Source organism: Pongo pygmaeus, chromosome 11 (genome assembly GCF_028885625.2).
Source record: "Pongo pygmaeus isolate AG05252 chromosome 11, NHGRI_mPonPyg2-v2.0_pri, whole genome shotgun sequence".
Lineage (NCBI taxonomy): Eukaryota > Metazoa > Chordata > Mammalia > Primates > Hominidae > Pongo > Pongo pygmaeus.
This window is the reverse complement of record NC_072384.2, coordinates 137984511-138003545: the sequence shown is the minus strand read 5'-3', so window position 1 is coordinate 138003545 and position 19035 is coordinate 137984511. Positions and strand designations below refer to the sequence as shown.

General features: G+C 43.2%; 1 protein-coding gene across 1 annotated transcript in view; it reads left to right on the top strand.

Annotated features, from left to right (window-relative positions):
• The window catches only part of COL6A3 (collagen type VI alpha 3 chain), a 90218-nt gene that overhangs the window by 14599 nt on the left and 56584 nt on the right, over positions 1-19035 (top strand). Inside the window, exons 2-5 of the mRNA XM_054477909.2 lie at positions 2920-3040; positions 4565-5182; positions 11543-12145; positions 18235-18819. Of these exons, the coding sequence (XP_054333884.1) occupies positions 2950-3040; positions 4565-5182; positions 11543-12145; positions 18235-18819 (1897 nt within the window). The 5' untranslated portion in view covers positions 2920-2949. The remainder of the gene's footprint in view (positions 1-2919; positions 3041-4564; positions 5183-11542; positions 12146-18234; positions 18820-19035) is intronic.

Sequence of the window (19035 nt, the reverse complement as noted above, 5' to 3'; positions counted from 1 at the left end):
AGGCCTGGACAGGTGGAGATGCCTTTGGTCACTGCTTCAGAGGAGTAAGAGCTTAGCAAAATTAGACATGGAGAGGAATAGCCCATGAAATATGTTTGGGGAATTCTGGGTTAAATCAAGTACAGCAGGTTTCTTTATTTTTCAGAACTGCTATACACTAAGGTATATTGTAACTGTTACAGAAGGAGGCTTCATATTCAGCACTTTCCAAACTGCGTTTCTCATGGAAACGCCTGTTTTTCCCCTTCGAACATCTAATGGAATGGGTGTTCCATGGAATGTGCTTTGGGAAATGCCGATGAAACCTACGTTGTTGGAGAATGGTAGTTAGAGTTCACTTACCACCCATTCTGCGTCAGGCATTTACCAAACAGCCTGCCACATGCTCCTCACAGAGGGCTGGAAGAGAGGCATGGCTATCATTGTTCTGTGTTGCAGAGGAGGAAACGGAGGCTTTGAGCAAGTATACCACCTACCTGAGGTAGGGTGTGGTGGATCCAGGATCCAGATTTATCTGATTCCAAGCACCTTGTCTTTCCCCAACATCACTGGCTCCTTTTCTGATTCCTAAAAAGCCCAAATTCAGGCTGGTGAACTTGATTGAAAAGTTGCTATGGAATCATGGGGTTTTCATGGAGAAATAAAAATGTTCTTCTTATCCTCTCATCTTATGAACCCTCAGTGTGGCAGGTGCTATAGAGCACCAAGGTGTCTTTGAGTAGTTGTGCACCTTGGCCACTTATTCTCTGCACCCCCATTTTTTCCTGTAAGCATGAGGATCAGCATCCATCTCTAAGGATAATGTAAAGATAAATAACATACATTATGAAAAATTATGAAAAACTGCAATTATCACATAGTAGATGCTGAATAACTTTTGATAACATGGCACCCAAAACAGCGGTTTAATAACATCCTAGCCTACCTGTGTCGCCAATGGCCTTGTTCCCCAGTACTGTTACCCAAACCTCTGAAAAGGGAACCCCTGACCAGAGAGCTCCTAACTGGGGAACCCCTGGCCAGTCTGGGTAAGAAGAGTCACTGACATGCACATCATTGCAAAATGAAAATGAGCTTCTCGTTCAAATGTTTTAACAATTCCAAGATAGCAACATCAAAGCATCAAACTGAGCATGGGGCCCTTCAGAGCACAGGGTCTTGTGGGCAGCCCTGTCTGTGGTCTCAGAAAAAGTTAAGGGAAACCAGAATCCTGCGTCAAGGAGAGGAGAAAAAAGATGCTGTCCTGGCAAGCGGACTTCAGCCTAGACAGAAAGACCCTAGCTCTCCGGAGGGGTCTTAAAGGAGACCCCAGCCCCCAAGCTGATCTCTTAGATTGGAGATTGGAGAGTGAAGAGGCTGTCACAAAATCTTGTGGTAGGAAGAAAAGATGTTGGCAGGGGAAAGGTCTGATGACACACACTACAGAGCTCATGTGAATGTGAACTTGGCTGGTGGGGCATCATGTGTGCGGCCCCCAGAGGCACGTGGGTATGGGAGACTGTGCATCAGGGCAGTTAGCCTCCAGGTCTGGCTTCACAGTCTTACTAATTAAATCACCCCGGGCTCATTCCATTGTGAGATTGGAGGTTGGCATATGGCAGAGTTTCCTTGGAGGAAAAGTGCTAAATATTAATAGAGAATATGGAAAAGGCTTGACATGGTCCCAGCTGCTGTGGTTGGGTTGCGTTTGGTGTAATTTGGGCAAAGCCTGTTCTTTCCATAAACTGAAGCTTTCCTCTGAGGTTCTTTTAAACATGACTTACAAACTTAAGCTGGGTGTCAAAACCTGACACCTTGTGCCTATGGGTGCTTTTACTCCTGACCCATTTCCATTCTGCTCTTTGCTTAGGAATATGCTATTTCCAAATTGCTGCCTACATCACTTTGGGAGGAAAAGAAGGTTTAATTGCATAGCTTTTAGCTGTGGCCAAAGTAATAGTCACTAGATTCAAAAATTCTCATTTATATGTTTAATCAAAACTATCTTTCATAATGGATAAATTTTTCATTCATTAGTAATTTGAAAAAGAAAGAGAATATTTTCAGATTGTGGAGAAACTACTATGAATGCCTATTTTCTAAAAATGTAATTGTGTTCTTTGAACTATGTTTAAGAATGTCCAGAGAGGAGAGTGAGCATTGCCATTACAGGTGATCTATGTTCTGCTAACAAGAAGAAGTCTGAGGTCCCCTCAGACAGAGAGCTCTGCCTATTCACTTCTCACTCACCTATTCTTTACCTTCCTCCCACCTTCCCACCTTACCTCCTCCCTTCCTTCCTCCCTCCTTCCCTCCCTCCCTCCCTCTCTCCCTCTCTTTCTTTCTTTCTTTCTTTCTTTCTTTCTTTCTTTCTTTCTTTCTTTCTTTCTTTCTTTCTTTCTCTTTCTTTCTTTCCTTCTCTCCTCTTCTTGTTTTTCTTCTTCTGCTTCTTTCTCTTCTTCTCCTTCCTTCCTTCCTTCCATCCTTCTTTCCTTCCCTCCTTCTCTCCCTCTCTCCTTCCTTTCTTTCCCTTCCTTCCCTTCCTTCACTTCTTGCTTCCTTCCCTTCTTCCTTCCCTTCCCTTACCTTCCTTCTCTTCTCCCTTCCCTTCCTTTCTCTTCCCTTCCCTTCCCTTCTCCTTCCTTCCTTCCTCCCTTCCTTGTATATATGCATATATGTGCGCATGTATGTATCTGTATAGATTTTTATCTATCTATCTATCTATCTATCTATCTATCTATCTGTCTGTCTGTCTGTCTATCTATCTATCATCTATCTAACTATCTATCATCCATCCTTTTGCTGTTGGTTCAAAGAATGAATCAGATACAAAGTCTTCTTGGAAGTCTAAAAAGGATGTAGAAAGCATGGGATTTTGAGGGATTTTGCATAATGAGAGTCAAAAACTGATCATTCCCTTTGCCCTGTTTTCTCTTTTAGGTTCATATTTGGTGCTCAGACAAATTCAAAATGAGGAAACATCGGCACTTGCCCTTAGTGGCCGTCTTTTGTCTCTTTCTCTCAGGCTTTCCCACAACTCATGCCCAGCAGCAGCAAGCAGGTAAGAGCCAGAAACGTCCTTGATTTTGTAAAAAGGAATATCATTCTTTGATTTTAGATCTTAGACATCAGGCACTGACATAGAGCTTAGATATGTTTTTAAGGTAGCTAAGCCATTTATTATAGGATAGTCAGATAGGATAGTTCTAGGATTTATAGACCTTTTCAGATACTCTTTATCCAGTGAGAGATGACCTATTTTTTATTAAAACTTGGGTTTGGTATCTTGGAATTGGCTTGAACATGATTTGTTTTTACATTGGATGTGAACGGAAAGTTTGTATCTCAAATGTTTTACCACCTGAAGGGACTTTCCACATTTCTGGCATTGGCTGGTCTCTGAGCACATAAAGTAGGGAGAAGTCAATGATTGAAAGTAAAAACTATTTTCCCTGGAAAAAACAAAGATCACCCTCTCTCTCTAACTCCAGATGCAGGAAGGCATTTTTCATCTAGGATCCTTGGATCTTTAAGATTTCTGTTTCCCAAAACGAATTAAAAGCATGGGTTCTAATTAACTCTATTAAGAATTTGATTTCAGAGTTTTAGAAAAGTGGGAAATGCTTCATGCATTGCAAGCTGGAAAGGACTCAGGTGGGTCTCCCTCTCCTTGACCCAGAGAGCTGGGCCTCTGAGGGATTCTTCCTCCAGGCCAGGTTGCTCTTAGATGGAGGGAAGTCTAGTGTCACTTCAATGGAAGAAGAACGTGGGTTGGGGCATCAGGTCAGCCTGAGGTAAGTAGAGTCCAGCAGCAAGCCTGGCTCACAGCTGCAGAAGGGCACCTCCTGGGGCCACTGACAGCCTGATACCCTGAGCCCCTACCCTTGAGGGAGAACTGGGTTCATCTGGAAATGAGATAGATAATGTTTGACATCTATGAAGACTTTTCTGGCTCTGAAAAATATGCAGTAACTAGTAGAGTACAGTTTGTTCATGCTCAAAAAAATCTGGAAAAAATAAGTCTTTTCCCTTCTCTACATTTACACAGGTCCTCCTTGCTTAAAGAACATGTATTTATTATATTTATTTTTCACACAAATTACCCAAAGCATTGGGGGTTAGTGAATGGAAAATAGCAATTTTTACTTTTCCTTTTTTGTCAAGGCCCAGTTTTGTATTCCAAACTAAAGAATGAATTTATAAAATGATGGTTGGTTGTCTGTGATAAGACTTCCTTCTGGTTTAATCAGGTGGGTCTCGGGGCTCAAACTGCCACAGGGAATAATACTTGAATTAAAGACAGCCCACGAAATTGTTTCCCCAATCTGGAGCATGCTACTGGCCCATTCATGATGGTCTCTGAGTATGGAACTTGGGCTAGTGACTGGGTACCAGCAGTTATTGAGTGCATGGGCTCAGGTCCCTGGTTCCCAGGTAAGTGGGTCCACCTTCCTGTATTACCAGTGAGGTGTGAAGTGTTTAGTAGCAGTATAGTGTAAACCAAATTTGTTTAGGAAGGCTTTGCACTGATAGGAAGTAATTGCTTACATAGTAGAAAAATCTAAACCAATGTCTTTTTTTAAAGATGTCAAAAATGGTGCGGCTGCTGATATAATATTTCTAGTGGATTCCTCTTGGACCATTGGAGAGGAACATTTCCAACTTGTTCGAGAGTTTCTATATGATGTTGTAAAATCCTTAGCTGTGGGAGAAAATGATTTCCATTTTGCTCTGGTCCAGTTCAACGGAAACCCACATACCGAGTTCCTGTTAAATACGTATCGTACTAAACAAGAAGTCCTTTCTCATATTTCCAACATGTCTTATATTGGGGGAACAAATCAGACTGGAAAAGGATTAGAATACATAATGCAAAGCCACCTCACCAAGGCTGCTGGAAGCCGGGCCGGTGACGGAGTCCCTCAGGTTATCGTAGTGTTAACTGATGGACACTCGAGGGATGGCCTTGCTCTGCCCTCAGCGGAACTTAAGTCTGCTGATGTTAACGTGTTTGCAATTGGAGTTGAGGATGCAGATGAAGGAGCATTAAAAGAAATAGCAAGTGAACCGCTCAATATGCATATGTTCAACCTAGAGAATTTTACCTCACTTCATGACATAGTAGGAAACTTAGTGTCCTGTGTGCATTCATCCGTGAGTCCAGAAAGGGCTGGAGACACGGAAACCCTTAAAGACATCACAGGTAATGGCAACGCCACCAAGCTACGCCCTGCCCTGCTGTTCTTGGGAGATGAGCTTGGCAACTGCTGGCCTTAAAGCAACAGCTAGGATGGCGCGCGGGCCAGGGAAGAGATGAATGTTCACAGGTTTAAAAACAAAGGTTTGATTTGGAATATTCTTCCATAGTCTTCTCCCCAAGTAGGGCATTCACCTACATACAAGAAGAGTCTTTTTTTAAACAACTAATATTTTCACTCTAAGAAAACCCACATTCTAATATCATGATCCCACAAAATACCTCTGCCTTCCTTAGAAAAGAAAGCCTCAGAGTGGTGAGGTGTGTATCTGATCAAACTCCTCTATTTGGCGTTGGGATCTGTTTCCTTTAAGGAAAGCTCCCTGTTGGAGAGTGCATGAACTGAGACGGGAGCGAGGGCATCTGTTTTCGTGTCCAGTAGACTAGCAGAGAGCGTCTCTCTTCTACTTCATGGAGTTAATTTAAGAGTGTTGGTAGAATCGGAATTACAAGAAACCTCAGCTATGATCCAGTCTAGATCGATTTGGAAAAAATTTAGTCGTGGATGGTTAGTGACAGCCGGAGCTGGAGGCTGTGCATTTGGGCTGTGGGTCTGGTCTTCTTATTTCTTTTCCATGTGGTAATCATGGCTGTGCCCACAGAGACTCTTCTAATTCTAATGGAGTTGATGAGAGCCACTCTGGAAGTATTGAGAGCACATGGACATTGCATCGATGGGTCATGTGCAGTTGCATGTACAGAGCTAATTGGCCAACAAGTTATTTAACCAGTTAAGCCTGTTAGCTCTCCTTCCAGGGCTAAGTGCCTAAATGGCCAGTGGGGAAGGAATTTGACAAGTACAATTTCAAACTGTACCATACCACAGCAACTGTAATGAGTGCCCAGAGCTTACTCATCAGTGATGGGCAGAGCAGAGGGACCTCCCCTTGTTAGAAAATGAGCCCATGCAGCCATTTGATAGTTGGTAGCAGAGAATTCTGGGTGGAATGAGCAGGAAATGAGAGAGGAATCCAGGGGGAGAGTTGAGCTCCAGAAAGGAGACACACATGTTCTCTGAGATGGAGGGAAGGCATGAGAAAAGGGGCTGTATTTCCAAGATATTCAGGTGTATAAGAGGCACATTGAGAGAGTTCAAGTTGAGTTGACATCCATCATCTCAATAAAGAAGGGAAGCAGTGGGGCTTGGGGGCTTGGAGGGATTGAAGTTATTTTTGATCAGCTGCTATAAGGATGTGAAGAGGGGTCACAAAACATTCAGGAAGCAACTGCTGATTTGAAGTGGCTTCCAGTTGCTATCAGAGATTACGAGTCAGTGGGTGTCTCCATTAGTGTGGATCCCTGCCTTTCTGCAGATATCTCAGGCACTCCCAGGATCAAAGGAGTTCCCAGAACTGGAACTTTCAAAGAGGGAACAATAGAGAGGACAGAAGAAAATTTTCTCAGTAAGGAAATCCAGAGTGGTAGCTAGTAAATTCCTGAAATAGCCTGCCATGGCATCTTAGCTGCATGGGGAGCTAATGAGAGCTGGAATGGGCCAGGAGACCTCTGAAGAGCCAGAGGATGAGAGGCCAGGGCTCAGAAGGAGAGCCCTGGAGACAGCTGAGTGTGCAAGTTGGAGACACTGCTGGTGTGTAGACAGGGAGACCTCCGAGGGCCAATCGCAGGGCTGGAGGAGTTTCCAATGGTGCTCAATGTGGTCCTCAGATGTGTAGGAACTATAGACAGCCAGCCACTGCAGAAACCAGAGAGGGTGGTGCTCACAAAGGTTGTCCATACAGACCTTAAAGTCTGGAGATGACCACGGAGCCTGCAGTGTGGATGCAGGCTGAACATAATGTAACTAAATCATGTAGGAAGGTTGGAGACTCTCTTCTGTGTATTTAGTAGGCATGAGGAAGTGGATAACTCTTTGAATCAAAAAAGAATGAGTGGGCAACCACATGGCATAGGGGAACTGATCATAGGAAGCAAGATTTATGAACAGATTTTTCTCCTACACTTTTAAAAATGGTTACCACCAAGATGGCCATTGAGACAGGAGGTAGGAGGTGAGGTGACTGATGGAGAGTCAGTCTCTTGTGAATACACGTGGATGGTGGGGCAGGAAAAAGAGAGTTGAGGCTTGGAGGCACACATCACTCTACAGGACCACATGGGAGGGACAGCAGAGGAATTGCAAGATTGCAATCAGAATAATGGAGCAGTTGCAGAGAAGCAGTACCAGATGTCAGTTTTTCATAACAAGGATTCAGAAAGCAGGAGCTGAAGAGAGATGACCCAACATCAGCAGAAAGGAACCAGCTGTCTTGGGCAGGCAGAGCTTGATGAAGAAGAGGGTTTCAGAACTAGCCAGCCCCAGGGTGTTTCAGAAGTTTGTTCATAAAATGGTTTTCCCAGTGGTTACCCCTGATTTCAGCTTTAACGGGGCTGGCAGTGCTGATGCCCTTACCCGTGGGTCTGCTTCTCCATAGGAAAGAGTGAGAGGCAGTTCAAACACTGCAAAGTGTTTCCTGCTTCCAAATGACAAGCCTCACCCCCGGCATTACCACACAGGCATCAGTCCTGCCAAATGACAGGAAAAGGTGGGTGTCTCTAACAGCACCCTAAATCAAACACTCAGATTACCAGGAAATGACAAGAGGGTATCTACAATGAACTGCACTGCTCGCTACCATAGTCTCAGTATCATTAATTCCCTGATCCATCACATTTCAGAATATCGGGATAATAACAAAGACCTACCAAAAAATAGTGAAAGGGGCTCACGCCTATAATCCCAGCACTTTGGGAGGCTGAGGCGGGAGGATCATCTGAGGTCAGGAGTTTGAGACCAGCCTGGTCAACATGGTGAAACCCCGTCTCTACCAAAAATACAAAAATTAGCCAGGTGTGGTGGTGGGCGCCTGTAATCCCGCGAGGCTGAGGCAGGAGAATCGCTTGAATCTAGGAGGTGGAGGTTGCAGTGAGCTGAATTCGTGACACTGCACTCCAGCCTGGGTGACAAGAGTGAAACTCTGTCTAAAACAAACAAACAAACAAACAAACAAACAGTGAAAGGGACCAGTAGAGAAATGGAACATCTTTTATTGACATTTCGTTATACTCACAAAAATAGCTGAGTTTGCCTTTATGTTTAACCACTATGAAATGGACAAACAATTAGATTACTGTAGTGAATGCTAAATCAACCTACCAACATCGTATGTTTCCACACAGATGATAAAACCTTTGTTTTTATGCCAAGAAAGCATCTCTGTCTTCTAGTGTCCAAGCCACTAGCAGCACCAGGGCAGAAAATTAATCCATTCATGTGTCTTTTCTAATTAACATCACTCTGCAATTCCTCCTAGTACCATGTCCTGCTGCATGTTCCATGGCAAAAACATAGAATAATAATCCTAGGAAGAACAGTACATCTCTGCTTATAGTTTTTTGGAAAGCCAGTTAGAAGGGCATTATAGAGATTGCTAATTAGTTAGGGCTGCCTCTTGTTACTACCTGTCTGCTAGGTAAATTCCCCATAGAGCGTTCTTGATTGTAAAACACACATATGTGTAAAATATGAACGATCACCACTGTTGTCAATGAACTCTACTCAAATAATCAATCTCTAATGGTTGTGTTTTTAAAAATCCCTCTATTATTCTTTAAAAAAACGGATATACCTGAGATACAAAGCCTTTATTTTAAAACAAAAGCTAAAGGTGACAGGGAGGATTTTGGCATGAGCTTTCTTTTCTCTGTAAAGGATGAAGATTTTTAAAATTTGTAAAATATATCTACAATTTTGTGTTCTGCATAGGAAATAAGAATGTGAACTTGTTTTTCTTAATGAAAGGAGGCATCACATGAGCTAAGAAAGGCATTGTGCCCACACCAGTGAGCTCAGGAAAAGAGCTTCCAGGGATGTCGAAGGAAACTGTGAATTTTCCTTGGACACCATAAAACTTTTCTGTAGAAAACACCATAGAGGATGTGATACACAAAGCACAGAAGCAGAAAACCAGACAGCTTTAAAGCTTTTAAATTGTGCATAGATCTGATTCCTTGTAACATTAACATTGGTCATTGGTCCGCCTTGCTGTACACAAGCACACATGGCCCCTGTGTGCCCTTGAGGCTTCAGCTCTCCTGAATAACAAAGCATGCCCTTGTATGTCCCATTATTGTGTGTGTAAGAGGATAATGTTGTTATTCAGTGATGACAAATTATCCAACGTGTTCTATGACTGGCCACTGTAGATGTTCAGTCTTTTAGAAGAGAATGTTCAAGGATTTTCCCTCAGGGTCCATTTATCTTATTTGCATGACTATAAATTTCAACCGAAAAGTAAGTTACAAATGGAGAAGAAATAGTGTTATCCTGCGACTTACGGATCATTTTTAAAAGCTTGACTGTATTGATCATATTTAATCCTTCTTTTAAATGTCTTGATATGCTGAGGAAGTGGCAAATTATTCCGTGTCCTTTGAAGTCATTGGTTTAGGCCTGGGAAATGTTGAGGAATTTTGTGGGATTTGTGGAGCCTCTGTATTATACAATGATGCAGGCCATTTCTATGGCCTTCTGTGTAATTCACATCCCCTGGCACCACACTCTCTTGAAGATCCTTCAGGAATCTTATATTTTGGCTGAACAGTGGCAAATGCTTTGGGCCCTAATCAAGGGCCTAGTCTTACATAAAACTTTTGTGTGGCAATTACTAAAAACACAAGATCTTAATTACTGTAGCACAACAATTATCCTACTCATTGTATCTTATAAGAAGGATTGTGATAGCAATGTTGCCAGGTTAATATATTTCCCTATGCAAAGAATTAATCTGCAAATATATTGTTAGGAACTTTTGTGTATATTAGGAAGGGAAGAGAGCAGTTCCGACCCTGGCAATCTCTGTTTCAGTTCACACAATGAGAAGAGCTTGGGTAAGAATGTAATTTCACTAGAGCAAAACTCTTCAATTTTGTGAGACAAGCTTTGGATCCTTTTCTACAGTGAGAACAAAAACAATTTTGTTGGCACAAGGAAACATTAATTTTAAATATAAAATGTTCTCTGTCATTGAAAAGATCAGAGATCAGAGTGAATGGTCTTACCTATAATATTACCATCATTTAAAAACAATACCCTGAGTGTAGTTTTCTGGAATCCCAGAATATAAATAGATAAGCTCACATATAATCTCTTCTTGTCCCTAACACATACTTAAGTTATCAAAAACATCGACTAGAATAATTGTGCTCCTCCTTGGGTTTAAATCAGCCAAATTTAAACATTTGAACTGAGGCTGTGAAATCTCTGGCCCTGACTTTTAGATTTCTCGATCCCTATTCCTCCCTCAGGGCTGCTATATAACCCTGTTCTCAGTATCAGGTTGGGAATTCTCTGTTCGCCGTTATGGGGGAGAGAAGAAGTCTTGGTCAGCTGTTTTTCTGCCCTTTGTGTAACCCCAGGCTAATTCTGATCGGGGTTTATTCGATGCTCATGGTCCTTCTAGGTAACTAGTTTAGGATGTCATAAAAACAAGGTTGGATAATTATGTCATGACTGGTTTCATATCACTCTGCTTAACATTGTTCTGCATTAAGTGACTGAATATAGAGGCAATGACAAAATAAGTGAACAAAACATACTGCCCAATCCCAGACCTGCATTTGAGTTTTATGCAACTAAACATCATTCGAGAAAAAAAAACAAACAAAAATTTCATCAAAGTATTTTTTACATGAAAACTTTAAATGTAGTTTGAGTTCTGATTCACAAAGTTGCATGTACAAGAAAGAAGAAGAAACAATAGTTGCTTAAGGCATCCAGCAACATACTGGGTTGAGGAATCACCAAATCGTGACTCTGTTTTGTAGCTGTGGATTTGTATAAAAAATTATTCTAATCATTTGAGGAGGCAGGAGAAATGACCAAAAATTAGAAATCATCTCTAAAGTTTTGTTAACCTACTCATTGATTTTCCCTGGTAGGTTTGGTAGTGGACAATTCATCCAACTACTTTTCCCTCCAAATTTAGTGGAAATTTCTAGAATATGTACCCAAGATTGTCCCCTCAGAAAAGTGAATATGATGTTTGGAAATTTAACTATGAGGATGGCACAAATGAAAAATTGCTATAAATGTCCCTTTTTTACACCATGATTTCTAAGAGGTTGCCTCTTATCCATTCAGAATGCAGAACTGAAAGAGAATTTCACATTCCTTCATCAACATGTGTTTTGTTTGCCCATATTTCGTGTTTCTTATTGGTTTCCAAAGAAACATGTCAGAACACTGAATAATGCATGTGGTCACTTGTTCTAATGCTTTCACATTTTTTGCATTTCTTTCTTTTAAAGCACAAGACTCTGCTGACATTATTTTCCTTATTGATGGATCAAACAACACCGGAAGTGTCAATTTCGCAGTCATTCTCGACTTCCTTGTAAATCTCCTTGAGAAACTCCCAATTGGAACTCAGCAGATCCGAGTGGGGGTGGTCCAGTTTAGCGATGAGCCCAGAACTATGTTCTCCTTGGACACTTACTCCACCAAGGCCCAGGTTCTGGGTGCAGTGAAAGCCCTGGGGTTTGCTGGTGGGGAGTTGGCCAATATCGGCCTCGCCCTTGATTTCGTGGTGGAGAACCACTTCACCCGCGCAGGGGGCAGCCGCGTGGAGGAAGGGGTTCCCCAGGTGCTGGTCCTCATAAGTGCCGGGCCTTCTAGTGACGAGATTCGCTACGGGGTGGTAGCACTGAAGCAGGCTAGCGTGTTCTCATTCGGCCTCGGAGCCCAGGCCGCCTCCAGGGCAGAGCTTCAGCACATAGCTACCGATGACAACTTGGTGTTTACTGTCCCGGAATTCCGTAGCTTTGGGGACCTCCAGGAGAAATTACTGCCGTACATTGTTGGCGTGGCCCAAAGGCACATTGTCTTGAAACCGCCAACCATTGTCACACAAGGTATGTATCCTCTTCTCACCATCTGTGTGGGAGTGGGGTGTTGTGTGTGTTGGTTTACATAGACGTAAGGTGGGCACCAGCATGATTCGCCACAGGAGAAGCTGTAAGTAGCCACAGTCCAGTCCTTCCCTGATGAGCTGGGTCCTGGATGTCATGTTTGTGATTGTTGCAGTGTGCGGAAAAACTAAAGACCAATGAGTGAGTGAAAGCTCTTACGAGAGTATGAGTTGCTGAGAAAGCGTACTTTTAAGGCTAATTCAACAAACCTGTTGCTTTGAGATTATTAAACATCACCGTATTAACTACTTATAATCCAGTCTTCCTAAAAATGGGCTTGAGGGGCTCATTACAGTTCTGAGAAAGTTACTCCAGGACCATGGCATTGGGCTCTAAAAGTCAGTGTTAGAAGTGTGTTCATAGAGTGTCTTTCCAAAAGCAAAGGTGGAGTGAGGGTGTCTCCTCAAAGTCCTTTTGTGCTAGGGTGCTGAGAGTTACACTTCTGAAGGTAAGAAATAACAGTGCAATCACTTGATGGAATATTTATGAAGTTTTTTTTTTTTTTTGCTGTGCTTGTAAAGTGTAGGAGTAATTCTCCTGGGTGGCAATATTAGGATACAGGCTCAAATGGAGTGCCTTTGGCAAAACAGCAAATTGGAGTGGTTTAAAAAACAAAAAAACCAACCAAGTCGCATAACAAATACACACAACAAACATAGGAGGTGTGGTGGGGGCATCAGGATGCATAGCCTCCTCTACCTTTTGAACTGTTTTCTGAGACATCAGTCACTTTTCAGACCTATTAATTTCATTACCTAGGTCAGGCCAATAGGATGCCATTTGGTAAATCAGGGACACAGTGGCCCCCAACAGTTTCCAGAAACACCCAACTCACTTTCAGTGTTGCTTACACACTGGGATGCTCTAACGAGATTAGTCCTTGACTATAAGACCTTGTTCTTCATTGTCCTTCCAGAGTATGGGCTCAGTGAAAATTGGTGAGTGGATACTGAGGCTCCTATAAGACTCTGATTATCATCTGCAACCAATCATCTAAATTTTCTTGGGTGAAATAACACATTGTCACAGCTCTTATTTGCTAACTTTATAAGTAAAGTCTGGGTCTACAAGATAAATATTGTAATAAGATACTGCTTTACCCATTGTATCAATTACAATTGATAAAGGGAGGTTTTCCTTTGATAAAGGAGTGACAATAACTTAAAAATAACCCTTTAGGAGAATATACCATTGTATGAAATTAAGAGTAGAACATTTTAAAGTCTTAATTTAAAAAATCACTATCTATTTATTTAAGGAACTGACCTCTACTTAATAGTGCCTTGCTAATCATTAGTTCTAGTTGCTGCATTCATGTAAAGGCAACATCACCACATTTCCTTACAAGGGTTACAAAATTCACACTGAGTTAGCTCGAACTTGCTTCAAATGATTTTAAACCATGGCTTTTGTTGTAATAAAAATTGCAGGTAGAAAGCTCAGGCTATGGCATCTCTACTTAATCTGTACATTGGAACTGTGACCTGGTGATGTAGCAAGAAAAGTGTATGTGAGTGTTGCCTTCTGAAGGCTGTGTCTGGCATTTATTTAAGTTTGAAAGGCCAATTCCATGTGGCTTAGCTTCTGCTGCATACAGTTTTCCAGCTTTTCCTCTCACTTGATGGGACCATAAAATTGGCCCAAATCCTTCAGATGAGCTAATAGAGAGACTAGAATTGTGAACATAATGTTCTGAATGCAAATGGACATTGAGAAGCAATGGAAACACAGTGTGCAGGACTACCTGCCCGGTGCCTGGAGCTGCTCATGCTTATTCCATTATGGTGCCGTTTTGTGACTCTGGCAATTAAGAAAACAATCAAGTGAAAATTTATGACCTGCTGAGGTTTCTCTGAGCTTGCATACTATTGGTTTGCATCCCAAAGTATAGAAGCCCAGAGATTTCCCTATGTTTTGCAGACACCGACGATGCAACATGGCTGTAGATGGGAAAGCTGGTCTCTGGTCCTGGGTCTTATGTGGACCTGCCATGTGATCCTGGGCAGGTCATGCAACCTCTCTGGGGTTTGATTTCTTGAATTTATGACAAAGGAGTTGCACCAGATGAAGATATGTCTGTACCAGGAGAAGTTTCAACTTTTTAATGAAAATGGGCAGCACATGACCCTTGTTTCAGATTTTCCCTAGCTAAGTAGAGTTTCAACCCCTTGATTACAAACCTCATGTTTAATATCCATGATTAACTTGTAAATATTCAACAAATATCCTTGACTATCTGGCATGTGCCGGACACTATGCCAAGCGCTGGAGATATGGTGCTGTTTAATGAGACAGATGTGGCTGCTCGTCTGTTACAGGATAATGGGGAAAGAGACAATAATAATATAAACTAGTGACCAGGCAAAATATTCCGAGCATGATAATTTGCATTGGGGCACTCAACAGGGCTGTGATAGGAAGACTGGGGAAGGGAATTTTAGATCAGGTGGATGGAAGGCCCTGAGAAGGTGTGGAACCGAAGGCAGATGAGCATGTGGAGAGCAGGGGGAAGAGTGGTCCAGGCAGAAGGAAGAGCAGGAGGGGTGGCCCTGCAACGTAAAGGCGCTTAGTCCCTTCCCAGAACTGTCAGAAGGCAGTGTAGCTGGAGCACACTGGACAGGGAGCCTGAGGTTCAGACTCCCTGGATGCATGGAGGCTGGAGAAGCAGCTGCTGTCGGGGGATGAGAAGCCACAGGGAGTGGAGCCTGTGGGTTGGGAGACAATGGCAGAGGAAGGTAGGCTGTGGGTTAGTGGTGGGGGCAGGGGCTCTCCTCTGAGGGCTTCTATTTTCTCAGAGACAGATGAGGAGGCCTTGGAGGCAGTGGCAGAGGGCTGAGCAGAGAGCACAGCCATGAGACAGTCATTCTGGAGGACAGGACAGCCAACTTCCCAAGGAGGCGTGGGAGGATGGTGGGCAGGCACAGGTCTTCCGATGGGGGTCTGGAGTTCCGAGAGTGGCATGCAGGTACCTGGTTGTGTGGTCTTCTCCAGGAATGTCCACTGCTTGGGTGATGCATGAGGAAGACCGTGGGCCTGATGGAGGCTTTCAGGAGAGTCTGATGGAGGTGCAGGGATGAGGCATGGAGGAAAACAGAGAGAGGCGTGGGAGAAGGGCTGAAGAGGGTTGTGCCATGTTGGTGAGGAGTAGCAGGACCTTCAAGTTCATCTCCCAACAAGGCAGTGAAGTCAGGCCCTGCAGAGCCACATTAAAGAGATAAGACAGCTGTGTTTGGGTTGATATTTATGTCAGGTGGAAGGAAATGTGTATGCATCCCTGACGTGGCTCACAGAAGAGTCAGCTGTGAGAATCCCAAGGTTTTTATCACTGGGTCAGAGGAGATTCATGGTGCAGCCCCCAGAGAAATGAAATGATTCTGCAAAGGCTAGGTGAATTGCGTCAGAGTCATGAAGCAAACATAGAAATTCAGTTATTCTTCCAGTTACTCAATATTTTTCAGTGTTTATTGTATTTGGCTAAGCATGGTTCTAGGCATATCATCTGTTATGAGCTCCCATGACTTGAATAAAAATCAAACGTAAATGACCTCTTACCTAATCAAAGGGGACTCTGGGACAGGGCCTCTGGTAACCAGAGGTGCATTCCAGGGTTCCCAGAGCTGAATCCTTGTTGGGTGCAAGGAGACTAGGCCACTTGTTTCATTAGATCTGGAAGGTATTCCTTCCCGCTGGCTCATCGGGAGAAGTTTTAGTGATGCAGTGGTAGGGGGAGGGAAAACGTGGGAGGGGAGGGGTTGATATTTATCTTCTCCCACCCCGAGTTGTGCCATTGCTGGTACTTATAAAGAAGAATATAACAATCTGGGCCACTTGGTATAGGAGCAAGGAGCTTCTCAGGTCATTGTTATATGAGTATTTGTCTATTTTTCTGTCATGTGTGATATACATAGTAAATACATGAGTGGTAGATTCATGGTATAGCATATATGGAATTTATATGTGTCTATATACATGTATGTGTGTATCCATCTATATACATATATATTCTCTCTAATGGTACAAAGGTATAAGAAGTCTTCTAGAGATCTACACATTAGTTTTATCTGCAAAGATATTTTAAATCAAAATGAACGGGTAGCCCAGAGAGACAGCATGTTCTAAATTAAATGAAGGAAGGAAAGCCCGGAATGGATGTTCATAACAATGACCATGAAATATTGAGGAAAGGTTCAATGATGTTCTGCACACATTGTTACACCAGTAGGCAACTGTGTTATTGTATTAAGGACGTTGGTGCATAACATGTTACCCTTCTCTTAGAACATAGACCTCATCTTGATGCTACAGGTGAGCACCCAGATGAGGCACTGCTGTCTTTGTCTGGCATGTGCCAGTGATTCTCACCCCAGGCATCATGCTCCCAGCTTCTGGTCCAAACAACTAGAAATGAACTGCATTTCAAAAATGTGTTCTAGGCTGGATGTGGTGGCTCAAGCTTGTAATCCCAGCACTGTGGGAGGCTGAGGCAGGTGGACCACTCAAGGTCAGGAGTTTGAGACCAGCCTGACCAGCATGGTGAAACCCCATCTCTACCAAACAAAACAAAACAAAACAAAACAAAAATTAGCCGGGCATAGTGGTGCATACCTGTAATCCCAGCTACTCAGGAGGCTGAGGTGGGAGAATCGCTTGAACCCAGGAAGTGGAGGTTGCAGTGAGCTGAGATCATGCCACTGCACTCCAGCCTGGGTGATAGAGTGAGATTCTGTCCTAAAATAAAAATAAAAATACGTTGTAGAAGGTTAGCTCTGATTCTTAGAAAATTCTTCCTTACCTTCATCCCAAACTTTGTTTCCTTTGTCTGCTTTTACAAAATCAACTTGCCATGCAATCTATCTGATGGTATACAGTAACAGAGGACTCTTTTGCAAACAGTCCATCTCAGGTTTAATCATTTATGTTCCTCTACTTCTTGGAAGCTCTGTCAGGTTTTTGGGTTAGGTGTTGTGGTCTTAACAGACTTCATGGTTCTTGCAGTATGGGCGGGGTGCCTACACATGGATACAGCAGTTCACAGTCACTGTGAGACAGTGATCTTATTGAGATGTTTTTGCTTTATGGTTTGCCTTTAAGTTATCACTGTCATATTACTTAGGATCTTTAAAAACAGGTTTTTTGTTGTTTTTTTTTGGAGATGAAATCTCACTCTATCACCCAGGCTGGAGTGCAGTGGTGCAATCCCGGCTTACTGGAACCTCCTCCTTCCAGGTTCAAGTGATTCTCATGCCTCATCCTCCCGAGTAGCTGGGATTACAGATGTCTGCCCCCATGCTTGGCTAATTTTTGTATTTTTAGTAGAGATGGGGTTTCCCCTTGTTGGCCAGGCTGGTCTTGAGCTCCTGAACTCAGATGATCCACCTGCCTCGGCCTCCCAAAGTGCTGGGATTACAGGCGTGAGCCACTGTGCCTGGCCAAAACACAGGTCTCTTAAGTGAAAAATGTTTGTGGCACTTGCTGGCTTTGATGCTGATTTCCTTTTTATAAGTTTTATGTTAAGTAATTCTTTCATCTGTCAAATGAAGACATGGAATATAGAACTGAAGAGAACAGGGATGTGCAGGCTCTTTCAGCTTTTGCACTTGACAATGAGCATTTTGAAATCAAGACTGTGAGGCAAAGGGTTCTCTGAGCAGACATCAGTGGTTTCTTTAATTATTCAAGCAATGACTTCACTCTGGCCAAGTTGTGTATTTATGGCAGAAAAGAACTTACTGAATTTTCAGTGACAGCATACAAAACACGTGGCTACTAAAACTAAATTTGTTTTTGTGCAACTATTTTGTAAAAAGTACTGACTGGGCAGGGCGGAAGGTGAGCCAGCTTTCCTCCCGCAGGTGGGGAGGCAACCGTAACTTATGTGTTCATTAGGACAAATTCCCTTTGGGGTGGCCCTGTGGTCACACTGGCCACAGTAAATGAGGGTGTCCTTTAAATGGAGTTAGCTTTGTAGAAAGTCATTGTTGATTGTGCTTGGTAAGGCCATTCTAATTGCCTTATAATGTTGCCACCTACAGTCATTGAAGTCAACAAGAGAGACATAGTCTTCCTGGTGGATGGCTCATCCGCACTGGGACTGGCCAACTTCAATGCCATCCGAGACTTCATTGCTAAAGTCATCCAGAGGCTGGAAATCGGACAGGATCTTATCCAGGTGGCAGTGGCCCAGTATGCAGACACTGTGAGGCCTGAATTTTATTTCAATACCCATCCAACAAAAAGGGAAGTCATAACTGCTGTGCGGAAAATGAAGCACCTGGACGGCTCGGCCCTGTACACTGGCTCCGCTCTAGACTTTGTTCGTAACAACCTATTTACGAGTTCAGCCGGCTACCGGGCTGCCGAGGGGATTCCTAAGCTTTTGGTGCTGATCACAGGTGGTAAGTCCCTAGATGAAATCAGCCAGCCTGCCCAGGAGCTGAAGAGAAGCAGCATAATGGCCTTTGCCATCGGGAACAAGGGTGCCGATCAGGCTGAGCTGAAAGAGATCGCTTTCGACTCCTCCCTGGTGTTCATCCCGGCCGAGTTCCGAGCCGCCCCATTGCAAGGCATGCTGCCTGGCTTCCTGGCACCTCTCAGGACCCTCTCTGGAACCCCTGAAGGTATGGTGGTGATGGCTTCAGACACACAATGGGGTGGTCTCCAGGCAGGACCTTTGAGAACAAAACAAAATGAAGTGTGTTTGTGTTTAGCTAAGAGACAACAAATGATGAAAACAGCAGCAACAAACACGATTTATTTCAGGTTTCCTTTTGCACTGGGTTGAGGATTGTATGGTTTACAATGTCATGCAATAAAATTTCATATGATAAGAACCA